The 15,471-nt window shown below is 43.0% G+C and overlaps 1 protein-coding gene across 1 annotated transcript in view; it reads left to right on the top strand.

The window, feature by feature from the left end:
* The window catches only part of LOC112073128 (gamma-aminobutyric acid type B receptor subunit 2-like), a gene marked incomplete at its 5' end in the record, with an annotated part of 48,360 nt that extends 34,661 nt beyond the window's left edge, over positions 1-13,699 (top strand). Inside the window, 2 exons of the mRNA XM_024140480.2 lie at positions 9,412-9,534; positions 13,652-13,699. Of these exons, the coding sequence (XP_023996248.2) occupies positions 9,412-9,534; positions 13,652-13,699 (171 nt within the window). The remainder of the gene's footprint in view (positions 1-9,411; positions 9,535-13,651) is intronic.
* Positions 13,700-15,471: the final 1,772 nt, after the last annotated feature.

Below are 15,471 nucleotides of genomic sequence, written 5' to 3'. Positions count from 1 at the left end.
GTACACCGATCCGATTAACAAATTCGATACTTCATCTCAATTGGCCATACACCAACTCCTCGCTTGGTATGTGAAAAAAACGCCACCTTGCTGGAGAGAAGATAAGATTTTGGGCCCGGTTGTATCCCTCTCAAACTTTGCCCTCTTCCCTCTCTGGTAGCAGTCATTGCTAGAAGTGATACGATTTTGTAAAAGTTACGTCATGTCCCGTTCATTACAACGAGAGGTTGTTTCCCTCGTAGAAAAAAGAACCTTAGAGGACGTGGCTAGAGAGGTAGGTAGGTAGGTCTGAGTACTGCTCGTTTTTTCTGTTGTACTTAATAATATTGCACCCACCTGTGTTCCAGCTCTACCAGTTCCGTGATGGAAGAATGAAATATTTTTCTTCTTTCTTTCATTTTCACACAGGCACCAGACTACAGAAAACTAGCAATGGAACGGGAGTAATGGAATAGCAAAACTATAATGTAGCAATGGGAATATGGCATGAGAGAGAAAAAAAGAAAAACAGAGTGAAACATAAAACATACTGTATATGATACTGTATCTATATTAGCATGGTATTGAAAACGATACCAGAGGGTGGATATATTTAAAAATCACTAATATAAAAGTAGAGCGGACATGTTTGTCTTGTGGCTAAAATTGTTACATTAATGATTTGCCTCTTGAACTTGGATGGAACCCCTCTGCAATATACTGGCACTAACCATTAACAACGAGGACTTCAAACCAGGCTTTCCCTATGCTATTTTGCTCTCGTCTCTCTAAAAACTGCGGAGGACAAAATCCTATGTGGAAAATTTGTGTTTTTTTCACCAAAAGATCATGAAAACTGCCCAAATCAGTCCTCATTAAGTTTTCAGCAGCGAGCTGTGCAACTACCACCCATTATACCCAAATCCCTTTTCAAATTCATATTCCTTGCAGAAAAGAACCTATTTTGCAAACTTTTAAAAAACAGCCAGAAAGAGCACGTGGTCTTAGAAGGGTATTTATGACTTTAAAATATATGTTATGTAATGATGGTGGATGAAAGAAATTCTGCCAGTGTTTAAATGTCCTAGTTTTCATGTTTTTTTCTTTATTCCAACCTCTAGTATATCCAAGTGAGCCTATGAGGACCTGGGGTGCAGATTGACATTATACCCATTGATCAAACGTATAACAGACAGACATGCTCAAGGACTTGTTTGTATAATCTTAGACTCAGTTGTCCACTTTATTAGGTTCACCACCCATTTCACGAAAATAAAATTGCTCCTTACATACACTAAGTCCCGGTCTTGCCTTGCTGACACGAGCATGCAGAGAGAAAGTATTCAGGGATTCTGTTACTGATTTGTTTGAACTATAGAAAGTGCAAAAGCTGACCCGACCGCGCGTTCGCACACACCCTGTACGCCCAAAAGGCCGCTCTTCGGTGACACACTCCGGAACGAGCGTGCAGCCCTCGTACAAAAAGAGCTGCTCTCTGTCTTTAACGAAATTCCCAACACTCAGCCCGCCGCTCCGCGCATAGCACACACACACGCCCACCACAACAACGCGAGAGCACCCCCCGCTCGCCCATTGAACCAGCCCAGATACACCAAGTGTGCGCATGTGGTAAACACACACTCGTGACGCCATCAACTGTTTTGAAGACAACCACAAACACGACAAGACAGTGTGTGCACCCTGAAGTGAGATAGGGGGTTTGACCCTTAATTTAAGGGGACCACTGAATCTATGACTTTCCAGAATCTACTTCTGGAATAACCCTGCGGTTTATATTAAAACATATTTGCTTTAAGTTTCGTTGAAACAGTTGAATCTATTACCTCAGGAAAAAAGCCTGAAAAAGGAAATACTATACTGGAAAATACATTTTGAGGTTAAGTACTTTGATTTCTGAGTGTAGATTATTCACAACAAGTCCTTTGAAGCAGTGGTCTGTTCTGTTATACGTTGATGTTCGTAGTCCTACTGATTAACACATTATTGCTTATCATGGTTAATATATTGTTCTAATAAAAGAATTCCCACATGGAGCGGCCGTATCTGGGAGTAAGCCACTGACAAAGCGACCGAGCCGGGTCTGCGTAGTGGGGGTGCTTAACCAGAGGGGAATTTACAGAAACAAAAAAAAAAAAAAAAATAGAGGGACGGGGGAATACTTCTCAGACTACATATAGCGTTACAGTAGCTTACAACGCTAAGGCCTGACTAGGTAAATGTGTTCTGTTCGAGAGGGTAAACTTTTGGCTCCAATGGGTCGTGTGTAAAGCAGAAAAGACGATCTTTGGCGTTACCCCTTCTGCTACGGGGTGGGTAAGGGGGCCCAAAAGCACAGAGAGAGAACCAATGTAGTTTATGCAAACTGTGAGGACAGATTTTGTCGTTGAAGCACAACCTTATTAGAACCTATGGGTCCAGAATAGCTCTTTAAATGTGTCACAATGCATACAAATGTGGTCCTTCTTTTTTTCCAGTCTTCAGGTGCGAAGCAACACCCAAATTCAATGTGTGCTTACTGCATCATCCAGAGGAAAACTGATGATCATTGTGACTAATAGAGCTGTCTTACATGTCTTGTAATATAACAGTTAGGCTATGAAACGTCAGGTTTCTTGTATTTCATTTCCCTTCACGCCATTTAGAAGTATGACATTATGTTTCTTTTAAACCTTTTTTTATTTAGGGTTATCCTTGTGTTATTGCCTTGGGATTGCACATTTTGGGGAATATTCAGAGTGGAAATTTTCCCCATGGGAAATTAACGGGAATATATGGAATATTAACGGAATACAGTATATGCTATTTATATTAATACCATTTTATGGTTAATGTTTATGTAGATGTTTTTGCATTGAATATATTTACCATATCATTATGAGGCAAGAAACATACATATTTTACCTTACTCAAAGTAGACAAAATTGGCAAATGACTAAATCCCGTGCAATAAGAAAAAAAAAATAAACTATTTAGTTAACTAATTGAACTTTAATTAAATGAATGATTCTTCACAGGGATGATTTCACAGAACCATGAAAGAGAAAGGGAATTGAAATGAATCCCCAATGATCCATCGTCTCCACAAAAACGTTTTCAACTAAAGGATAGTCCTAGGAAAACCAAAGCTTGGTTGTTCTTCCTCTAAGCTTCCATTGTCTCCTCACTACCTCACTCAATGTCTACCTCTTGAACATCAGACTCTGGGGCCTAAGTCTTTACTGGTCACTTTTCTACCGTTGGTGAGGAATGGCTATCGTTGTCAGGTCCAAAACAAAAAAAAAAAAAAAAAACAAGCCTCAATTTGGCCTGGATGGCTCTTCCCCAATTGTTCAACTTCTTGGTTTGGGTCAGGCCTGTTGCCATGCTTTGGTGTGTGTTTCCCAACACAGGACCAGTTGCGCTTTCTGAGGCGGCAGATGGTGGTGGGGATTTAGAGGAGGATGGAGCAAGCAGCGAAAGACGCCTCAGGTCCACCAAAGTCCCCCTTCTCACCAGGTGGCTGATTGCAGATATATGTTGCCACCGGACTGCCCTGATTGCATCTCCATCCCAAAGCCCTTTGCTTGAATTTTGTACTTCGCCAGCATGCCAAGTGGAACTTCATCCGCTCATCCCCACCCAGGCCAAAGTGGGGGAAGAGAACACCGCAGGCTATTGATATAACCATAAGGCCTTGTTGATGTCTGCTGCACCAGACAGGATGCTCTTGCCAGCATAACTTGGGGCACTTCCCAAACATGTAACGCTATCTGGCGTGCTGTAAATCGATGGGCTCAGGTCCAGAAGACTCAGAATCTTTAATTCTACAGCAGGCACTCACACGACCGCCCAACCAGACCGGGGTGAGCTTCACAACATCCAGTATTGGTTGTGATGGTAAGTCCCCCCCATCCTCCTCACTCACAAACATTTGAATACGTGCTTGACTAACTGGAGGACTGGTTGGGTCAGTCACAAGTCAGAGAATCTTTTTACATATGTACGCTCCCATGCTTCATCACTTGCGTATGGTTGATGGCGGCTTGTGCGTCTGAGCAGTACAGTGATCTGCACCGATCGCGACTAACTCTTCCTGCCCGAATCCCTCCCTATGCCCTCCCGTTCGCTGTCATCCACTCTCGCCTCGGCCCTACCGCTTCTCACCATCCCCCTGTTTCCTTCCCTCCCCTCCCTCGCCTCCCGTCCCTCACTCTCCCTCCCTCCCGTCCCGCCTTCGACCTCCTACGCTCTCCCCTGCCCTCCCTCCCCTCCCAGTACGCCTCCCCTCCCTCCCTCCCTCACCAGACAGAAATGCAAATCGATTGCTTGGACAAAAGCCTGCCAGTGTAACACAGGTTACGGCATCAAACGTTGTTCTTCTGCTAGCCTCCACCCTGACATCCTAATCTGTCGCTCAGAGGACTTTTAGAGTAGTCTCGGCTTCCCTCACAGTCTCTGTGTATATTATCAGCTCCATACACCACCCATAACCACGCAATCAATCTCTCAAAAACACACACAGAAAAGGCCAACACAACACACACTAATCCGGTATTCCATCTCTCTCTTTTAGAAACCGTCGATATCAGTACACGCTATATCGCCAGTATGCAAACGATTTATCCTATTATTGTCTATTTCTATGATGGATTTTATTAGGATCCCCATTAGCTGTTGCAAAAGCAGCAGCTACTCTTCCTGGCGTCCACACAAAACATGAAACATAATACAGAATGACATAATACAGAACATCAATAGACAAAAACAGCTCAAAGACAGAACTACATGATTTTTAAAAAAGGCACACGTAGCCTACATATCAATGCATACACACATACTATCTAGTTCAAATAGGGGAGAGGCATTTTGCCACGAGGTGTTGCTTTATCATTATACATACAGTACATGCTCATTCACATAACACTTAGATCAACGATGTACATACAGAACAATGATCAGGTGGCCTCCCGAGTGGTGCAGCGGTTTAAGGCACTGCAGTGCTTGAGGCGTCACAACACCCCCGAGTTCGATCCCAGGCTGTGTCGCAGCCAGCCGTGACCGGAAGACCCATGAGGCGTCACACAATTGACCCAGCGTCGTCCGGGTTAGAGGAGGGTTTGGCCAGCGTGGATGTCCTTGTCCCATCGCCTTCTAGCGACTCCTTGTGGCGGACCGAAGCTGACTTCGGTCACCAGTTGTACTGTGTTTCCTCCAACACATTGGTGCGGCTGGCTTCCGGGTTAAGCAAGCAGTTTCGGAGGACGCATGGCTATCAACCTTCGCCTCTCCTGAGTCGGTACAGGAGTTGCAGCGATGGGACAGGACTGTAACTACCAATTGGGTAGAAAAAGGGGTCAAAGTAAAAAAAGAAAATTGATCAGATGTGTGTGTGCATGATCTGATATGAACAGTGTCTTTCATACTTACACAAACACACATCCTCATGCGCACACACACACACGTCTTATCATCGCTGAGATAGAGCGATCCCATTTCCCACGGATCAGGGCCCTGAAGGCAAACTGCTCTGTTCCCTGATCACAACTACACACAGTATATGCTACAGTTCCACATCCCCATGCTTTAATGATGAATCAGCAGTAGAATAATGTATTACTACTTCCTGGGGCCTGGGGTAGCCAGCTCTAATGGTAGCAGGCCTGGGGTAGCCAGCTCTAATGGTAGCAGGCCTGGGGTAACCTGCTCTAATGGTAGCAGGCCTGGGGTAGCCTGCTCTAATGGTAGCTGGCCTGGGGTAGCCAGCTCTAATGGTAGTAGGCCTGGGGTAGCCTGCTCTAAAGCAAATAGAGTATATTCATTTTTTTATGTGACACAGCTACAGTATATTGTAATCCACTCAGATTCACTCAGCTAGGCGGTGTACTGTGCTGTATCTATCTTATATTGTATCCAGTACACAACTACACTGTATGTCATATTGGGAATAGCATAATGTGATAATTTAAATATGAATAGGCTTATCCAGACGGTCATGCATCAACAACATCTGTCTTGACCAAAGGGACAGAATCACGATACCATGGTCAATCTTCTGATCTGATGCTCCCGTCATTGTGAAAGATAGAATGATTGTTTGATCTATCAACTTCAATTTCATTTACAGTAAAGATAATCTATTCTGGTCCCGTGTACTTTCAGCGACTGATAAATCTATCAATAAATCTATCAGGTTTACGCAGAAACAGAGTGCTACTCTTACGAGAGAGAGAGAGAGAGAGAGAGAGAGAGAGATACCACAGTTTTCCATCACAGTAGCAAGATTTGTGACAAACACCATTGCAAATACAACCCACATTTGTTTGTTTATTTTCCATTTTGTACTTTAACTATTTGCACGTCATTACAACACTGTATATAGCCATAATATGACATTTGAAATGTCTCTATTCCAATTAAACTTTACTGTAAATGTTTGATTATTTATTTAACTTTTGTTTCCCATGCCAATAAAGCCCTTTGAACGGAATTTGAATTGAATTGAGAAAGAGAGGAAGGGAGGGAGAACATCATTGTATTTATAAGAAGTGACTTCCCTCAAAGTGTATCCGTGTCTGTGTTCTCCTGACCTTTGCTTTGATGTGGATGGCGGCAGGGTCAAACGCTGTTCAAAATAAAGATCAGACGGGGGCCCCCTTTCATCCTCTAAAGTTCAGTCACAAAAAAGTGGCTTTGTTGATTGACACGACTGCCGTCTTTTGGTACCTCCCTGTATCCCACCTCTCATCAAATCAAATTTTATTTGTCACATGCTTCGTAAACAACAGGTGTAGACTAACAGGGAACTGCTTACTTTCAGATTAACAAGGCTAATCTGAAAACAAAACTCCCTAAATTCTATCAGCATATCGATTGTGCTACCAGGGCTGGTAAAACCTTGGATCATTGTTATACTAACTTCCGCGACGCATATAAGGCCCTCCCCCGCCCTCCTTTCGGAAAAGCTYACCACGACTCCATTTTGTTGCTTCCAGCCTACAAACAGAAACTAAAACAGCAAGCTCCCGCGCTCAGGTCTGTTCAACGCTGGTCCGACCAATCTGATTCCACGCTTCAAGACTGCTTCGATCACGTGGATTGGGATATGTTCCGCATTGCGTCCAACAACAACATTGACGAATARGCTGATTCGGTGAGCGAGTTTATTAGAAAGTGCATTGACGATGTCGTACCCACAGCAACGATTAAAACATTCCCAAACCAGAAACCGTGGATTGATGGCAGCATTCGCGTGAAACTGAAAGCGCGAACCACTGCTTTTAACCAGGGCAAGGTGACCGGAAACATGACCGAATACAAACAGTGTAGCTATTCCCTCCGCAAGGCAATCAAACAAGCTAAGTCCCAGTATAGAGACAAAATAGAGTCGCAATTCAACAGCTCAGACACAAGAGGTATGTGGCAGGGTCTACAGTCAATCACGGATTGACTGTAGTGCCACTGACAGTGCCACTGTCAGTGCCACTGACACGGCCCGCTACCAAAACCTGCGGGCTCTCCTTCACTGCAGCCGAGGTGAGTAAAACATTTAAACGTGTTAACCCTCGCAAGGCTGCAGGCCCAGACGGCATTCCCAGCCGCGTCCTCAGAGCATGCGCAGACCAGCTGGCTGGTGTGTTTAAGGACATATTCAATCAATCCTTATCCCAGTCTGCTGTTCCCACATCCTTCAAGAGGGCCACCATTGTTCCTGTTCCCAAGAAAGCTAACGGTATGAGCTAAATGATACCGGCCCCGTAGCAGCTCACTTCCCGTCACTAGAAGTGCTTTGAGAGACTAGTCAGGACAATATCACCTCCACCCTACCTGACACCTAGACCCATCCAAATTTTGCTTACCGACCCAATAGGTCCACAGACGACAGCCAATCGCAACCAGCACTGCAACTGCCCGCACCATCTGGAAGAGAGGAATACCTATGTGCAGGAATGCTGTCTCATCGACTTAGCAGCTCAGCATTTAACACCATAGTACCCCATTCCAAACTCGCATCAAGCTCGAGACCTGGGTCTCGACCGCCGCCCTGCTGCAACTTGTCCCCAAAAGCACTCACAAACTTCTACAGAATGAATCGGAGAGCATCCTGTTCCGGGCTGTATCACCGCCTCTGTATGGGGGCGAATGCTCCACCCACAACCGTAAGGCTCTCCAGAGGGTATGAGGTCTTGCACAACGCATCCCGGGGCAAACTACCATGCCCTCCAGAGACACTCTACACCACCCGATGTCACAGGAAGGCCATAAAGATCATAAGGACAACAACCACACCGAGCCACTGCCTGTTCACCGCGCTATCATCCAGAAGGCGACGAGTCAGTACAGTGTGCATCAACGCCAGGACCGAGAGACTGAAAAAACAGCTTCTATCTCAAGCCATTCAGACTGTTAAACAGCACACACTAACATTTAGTGGCCGCTGCAACATACTGACGTCAACTCCTGCACTTTAATAAATGGGAATTGGAATGGAGGATTATGTAAAAATGTATCCACTAGCCACTCTGTTAAACAATGCAACTTTATAATTATAAGTGTTTACATACCCTAACATTAACTCATCCTCATATGTATATGTATATACTTACTTCTATTATCATTACGTGCACTCTTGCCAATCTTTATGTAATACATGTATCACTAGCCACTTTAAACTATGCCACTTTATGTTTACATACCCTACATTACTCATCTCATATGTATAGACTGTACACTATACCATCTACTGCATCTTGCCATGTCGTTCTGTACCATCACTCATTCATATATCTTTTATGTACATATTCTTTATCCCTTTACACTTGTGTGTATGGTAGTAGTTGTGGAATTGTTAGGTTAGATTACTTGTTGGTTATTACTGCATTGTCGGAACTAGAAGCACAAGCATTTCGCTACACTCGCATTAACATCTGCTAACCATGTGTATGTGACAAATAAAATCTGATTTGATTTGATTTGATTTACAGGTCCTTTTTGAATAATGCAGAGTTAAAGATAAAAAAATATATAAAAAATAGAAATGGTGACGAGGAATAAACACACAGTGAATAACAATAATGAGTAAAAGTGACATGGCTATATACAGGGAGTACCAGTACTGAGTCCATGTACAGGGGTACGAGGAAACTGAGGTAGCTATGTACATATGCGTGGGGTTCCTGTTACAGTGCTTTATGGTTCCTGGTAGAACCCTTTTTGGTTACTGGTAGAACTGTTTTTGGTTACTGGTAGAACTGTTTTTGGTTACTGGTAGAACTGTTTTTGGTTACTGGTAGAAATGTTTTTGGTTCCAGGTAGAGCCCTTTTCCAGGTACAGATACAGTTTTTCTAACAGTGTTATCACTCTCTTCTCTTCTCTTCTCCCCTTTCACTATCTTTGCTCTCTCTCCCCTCACTCACTCCTTTTCTCCCCTCCAGATTATCAAGGACCAGAAGCTGCTGATCATTGTTGGTGGGATGCTGCTGATTGACCTATGCATCCTCATATGCTGGCAGATCGTTGACCCGCTAAAGAGGACCGTGGAGGAATACAGCTTGGAGGTAAATCTGGTCGACCACATTAACCCCATTTATATTTACAAAAACACACTCTGACCACATTGATCAAGTTGGCTACCCTCCTGTAGGTTTCCGCTCCAACCCCAGTTGTAACTAACCTGATTCAGCTCCGCCCCACACACATTTTGTTACGTTACAGAAATCCTTCTGAAATATATAATGATAAAGCAAAAACAGGTTTTTAGAAATGTTTTCAAATGTTTTTGATTTTTTACTGAAATATATACAGTTGAAGTCGGAAGTTTACATACACTTAGGTTGGAGTCATTAAAACTCGTTTTTCAACCACTCCACAAATTTCTTGTTAACAAACTATAGTTTTGGCAAATCGGTTAGGACATCTACTTTGTGCATGACACAAGTAATTTTTCCAACAATTGTTTACAGACAGATTATTTCACTTATAATTCACTGTATCACAATTCCAGTGGGTCAGAAGTTTACATACACTAAGTTGACTGTGCCTTTAAACAGCTTGGAAAATTCCAGAAAATATGCCATGACTTTAGAAGCTTCTGATAGGCTAATTGACATAATTTGAGTCAATTGGAGGTGTACCTGTGGATGTATTTCAATGCCTACCTTCAAACTCAGTGCCTATTTGCTTGACATCATGTGAAAATCAAAAGAAATCAGCCAAGACCTCAGAAAATAAATTGTAGACCTCCACAAGTCTGGTTCATTCTTGAGAGCAATTTTCAAATGCCTGAAGGTACCACGTTCATCTGTACAAACAATAGTACGCAGGTATACACACCATGGGACCACGCATCCGACATACCGCTCAAGAAGGAGACGCGTTCTGTCTCCTAGAGATGAACGTACTTTGGTGCGAAATGTGCAAATCAATCCCAGAAACAACAGCAAAGGACCTTGTGAAGATGCTGGAGGAAACAGGTACAAAAGTATCTATATCCACAGTAAAACAAGTTATATGTCGACATAACCTGAAAGGCTGCTCAGCAAGGAAGAAGCCACTGCTCCAAAACAGCAAAAAAAACATGGGGACAAAGATCATACTTTTTGGAGAAATGTCCTCTGGTCTGATGAAACAAAAATAAAAACGTTTGGCAATAATGACCATCGTTATGTTTGGAGGAAAAAGGTGGAGGTTTCCAAGCCGAAGAACACCATCCCGACCGTGAAGCACGGGGATGGCAGCATCATGTTGTGGGGGTGCTTTGCTGCAGGAGGGACTGATGCACTTCACAAAATAGATGGCATCATGAGGGAAGGAAAATTATGTGGATATATTGAAGCAACATCTCAAGATATCAGTCAGGAAGTTAAAGCTTGGTCGCAAATGGGTCTTCCAAATGGACATTGACCCCAAGCATACTTCCAATGTTGTGGCAAAATGGCTTATGGACAACAAAGTCAAGTTATTGGAGTGGCCATCACAAGGCCTGACCTGAATCCTATAGAACATTTGTGGGTAGAACAGAAAAGCGTGTGCGAGCAAGGAGGCCTACAAACCTGACTCAGTTAAACACCAGCTCTGTCAGGAGGAATGGGCCACAATTCACCCAATTTATTTTGGGAAGCTTGTGGAAGGCTACCCGAAACATTTGACCCAAGTTAAACAATTTGAAGGCAATGCTACCAAATACTAATTGAGTGTATGTAAACTTCTGACCCACTGGGAATGTGAAGAAAGAAATAAAAGCTGAAATAATTCTCTCTACTATTATTCTGACATTTCACATTTTTAAAATAAAGTGGTGACTCTAACTGACCTAAAATAGGGAATTTTTACTTGGATTAAATGTTAGGAATAGTGAAAAACTGAGTTTAAATGTATTTGGCTAAGGTGTATGTAAACTTCCGACTTCAACTGTACATTTGCATAAGTACCCTTTACTTTATTGAAGCGCCTTTGGCAGCGATAACAGACTCAAGTCTTCTTGGGTATGGCGCTACAAGCTTGGTACACCTGTATTTGAGGAGTTTCTCCCATTCTTCTCAGCAGATCCTTTCTATCTCTGTCAGTTCGGGTAGGGAACGGATAATTCCTTTGACCTCATGGCTGGGTTTTTGCTCTAAAATGCACTGTCAACTCTGGAACCTTATATAGGCAGGTGTGAGCCTTTCCAAATGATGTCCAATCAATTGAATTTACCACAGGTGGGCTCCAATCAAGTTGTAGAAACATCTCAAGGATGATCAATAGAAACAGGATGCACCTGAGCTCAATTTCGAGTCTCACAGCAAAGGGTCTGAATACCTATGTAAATAAGATATTTATGTTTTTTCTGAGGTCCCTATGTATTTATATATATATATTTATATATGATTTTTTATTTAGTCCGGCTTTAAACTTACTCTTGAAAGTTGTAATAATAGAATGCACAAGGTGCAACGAAATCGGGTAGTGTATCATCAGTTCCTCTTGTCATATTAGTCATTGCAGACCTTGGAGAGCTATTTATAACTTTTAAGAAATGTCCAGATCAACTAGCCCATGTCAGCTAACGGTTTTTATTTAGGTTTTTTAGCCCATAGATATTGTTGTAATTTTTTTGTCACTCAATATCACATGAATACACATTAGACATGGCAAAATGTATAGAATTGCAAGATTATGTTTGCACCCCATGACAAAATGTGTAAAATTGCAGGAAATAAGCTTTAAACCTGCTAAATTCTTTCCACCAACAAGAGGGGTGTGAACAGTTTGTGACATGAACAGTGCTTGTGCCCATAGAAATAGATGTGGTGCGTGAAAAAGTTTGGGAACCCCTAATATAGAGTATAACCAGGATTCAGATTATTTCCTCACCACACAAACTGACAGGGGAAAATACTTGGCCCTAAGTTCAAACCCCTGTTTTTCACCACAATGTAATACCCTCGTCTTGGTGGCACAGGTAGATTCTCTGAAAGTGATAATAGTTCTGGATCTGGGGCACCAACAGTGAGAACAGATCAGCAGCTGGGGCACCAACATGTTCGCCAGTGAGAACAGATCAGCAGCTGAGGCAACAACATGTCCATCAGTGAGACCAGATCAGCAACAGGCTTTATTGTGGTTCCGGTGGTTATTTTAGGGTCAGGAGGATATGAGGCACTCTGCCACCTCCTGTCCTGTGCCTCTGCTAGCCAGACCCTTTCCTCACCAAGCCAGCTGGGATGTGGGGTGTTGGCAAGCCCTGGCGGAAAGAAACACTTGGCAACCCTCTAACCCTGCTGCTGGGCAGGGGGTGATGTGTAGAGCACTGGTGGGCTCCGCTCTGCCAGGATTGGTTGAGGGGTTTGGATTTATCTTTGCCAGGATTGGTTGGGGTGTGAATGGCTTTTTGGATCCTGGCACACCATATTTGGGCTGCAAACTGTTATGAGTGATTAGTAGTAAGAGCATGACTGTAAGTCACTTTGGATAACAGCATCTGCTAAAATGGCATATACAACTGTGATGATTGTTGATGTAACTGTTATTTGGCCCTTTTTCTCATTTAGGTAACTAAACACTCATCAAAGGAAGGGATGTTTTTGTTCTGTGTGACTGTTCGCAGTGGATATATTATGTGTCTGATTGGAGCACAACTTTGATCAGTTAAATATCCTCCACAAATCCATATTGCTGTACTGTACATCTTAATAGGCTCTTCTAGTTTGTTTGCACTACCAGCCCACAGCAGCAGTTTAACAGCAAACCAAATTAAAGATCTAAATTTGATTTCCAAACTATATCGGCCTTTGATGGTGTTGGCGGTGGGCACAGACTCATCAGGGTACACCAGGGGTACGGACTAAGTGGATCTACGGAGCTAATTAAGAAATGCTTTCAACTCCTCCAGACACCTCCTACATGTAGGTCACAGAATCCTCATGGCCTGTCAAGATGTGAGCTTCTGAAGGGCCTATGTCCTCTCTAAACGCCAACATCATTATTTGACACGTTTGAAGAGCCCACGGTGACCTTGAGAAATCAGCACTGAGATTGGGAGGTCATTGGGGAAGAGTCATGTTCAAAGGCGGCCCCCGGTGGTGTGTTTTGCAGGAGGGTTGCGGTGGGGGGTGGTGCGGTGGTGGGGGTTCTGAAAGGTTCTTTGAAGGTTCTTTGATGCTATTGACCCAATGTTTTCTCTGCTTGGTCCAGCGGGGGAAGAAGGAGGGATGGAAGGATGAGACTCTCCCTCAGAGTTGATGACTTTTCTGTGACTTCAATTAAACGAGATGCCTCTGAATTGATAAGTAGTGCTTAGCTGGCTACAGCCCACCATGGAGCGGGTCTCCACGCATTCAGACTACTTTCTTTATGCTTCTTTGAAAGGAAAAGAGAGCATTTTTATTTTAGGTCACCGAGGAATCAATTACAGACCAAAACGCAATTTATCTTTTCAAAAAGTATTTTCACTTGTTTATTTGTCCTCTTGGCATGCTCTGAAGGTATACTTTCCTTCGTTGTACTTGTTGTATTGCTCTCGACAAAATACATTTACTTAACCCTTTACACTCGTGGGAATTGCCATATATGGATAGGGCTAAATTGAAATGTTTCTTACAGAAGAAATAAGAAAAGCAAATTCATAAGCATGGTAGCAATTGAAAGGGAACAGTTTGGAGATTATGGAAAAAATATTGTTGAGGACGCAACATTTCATCTGACACAAAACTGAATTCAAACATCACACTGTTGATTGTATGTGCATTTTACATTTATTCTACTTTTCGCCGAATTTGTTAATAACGAAATCTGAAAATACTCTGGATACATTCAGTAACATGACAAGAATATTCTTGGGGTAATGTGGGTTAGGTGCAACATATGACAAAGCCTTGAGTGAGAGGACTAACTGGTGTCTCCAAGTGGATCCACACCTCTCTAAAGTGTGCACAGTTCCTAAGTAATTCCAAAGCACTTTTATGACTCAAAGAACAGTCTTCAACTATAAGGTGCTTTTTTGAGCTCTCCTAGTTGTGCCGTTGAGGAGCTAGAGCAAGCACACTTGTAGTTGTTTTGTTTGGAACACAGCCCTGCATCCCTGCCATCACACAATTATAAAAACGGTTCAGGTGGGCATCCTTTGAAAGCTTGCTCTATTGCCAACATGACTAGCTAAGTTATAAAATACGATCTTAGAGTGTTAGGCTTTCACAGGGCAATTCAGAAAAACAGATGGTAATTTTGGTGCACATAGAATGGAGTCGTGAGGGCAGTCAGGTGTGTGTGCTGCGGTACATTTACTTCACAACAGACAAACAGGCTCATTCTGTTCAGGACAAGCCAGGGTATAACGCCATGTCATCTTGTAACTGTACATCAAACATAGTGATCATAAACATTGACACTGTATCTGACTTGAGTTTTATGATATGGAAATGTGAAGTGCACATTTGGACTCATGGGTGTTTGGCTTGCTTGTATGACATCAAAGTGGTATTTATTATAATTCTCAACGTCTCCTCTGTAAGAATACATCGAGTCCTCTTAATGTCAAATATTTCCTACATTCAGACCACGAAAACATTAAAAAAGTTACTCGGTTAGCGCGAGGGATGGGGACGACTTCTTGTCTCGTGCGTAGCATTAGGTTCAGAACGTCTGTCAGTCAAAACCCATACAACGCTATGAAGCGCTAAGTCTAGGCTCTTGTATAAGTTAATCCACTGTATTCCAAGTTAGTCGCTTATCAGTGCCCAAATCTGCCATTTTCAACCTGTATACGAGTACGAGTGTAAAGGGTTTTCTGAGCCTGCCTGGCGTGCTCACTATAGCCTTGATAACATGTTAATTCCGGATTGTTGTCATTGTATACAGTGGGTCAGTGGAGTGTTATCACAGCCCTGAACCCATGGAGTGTTATCACAGCCCTAAACCCGTGGAGTGTTATCACATCCCTAAACCCATGGAGTGTTATCACAGCCCTGAACCCATGGAGTGTTATCACAGCCCTGGACCCATGGAGTGTTATCACA

The sequence above is a fragment of the Salvelinus sp. IW2-2015 genome, unplaced genomic scaffold (assembly GCF_002910315.2).
Source record: "Salvelinus sp. IW2-2015 unplaced genomic scaffold, ASM291031v2 Un_scaffold2160, whole genome shotgun sequence".
Taxonomy (NCBI): domain Eukaryota; kingdom Metazoa; phylum Chordata; class Actinopteri; order Salmoniformes; family Salmonidae; genus Salvelinus; species Salvelinus sp. IW2-2015.
Note: the sequence above shows the minus strand (reverse complement) of the source record. Positions and strands in the feature narration are given on the sequence as shown.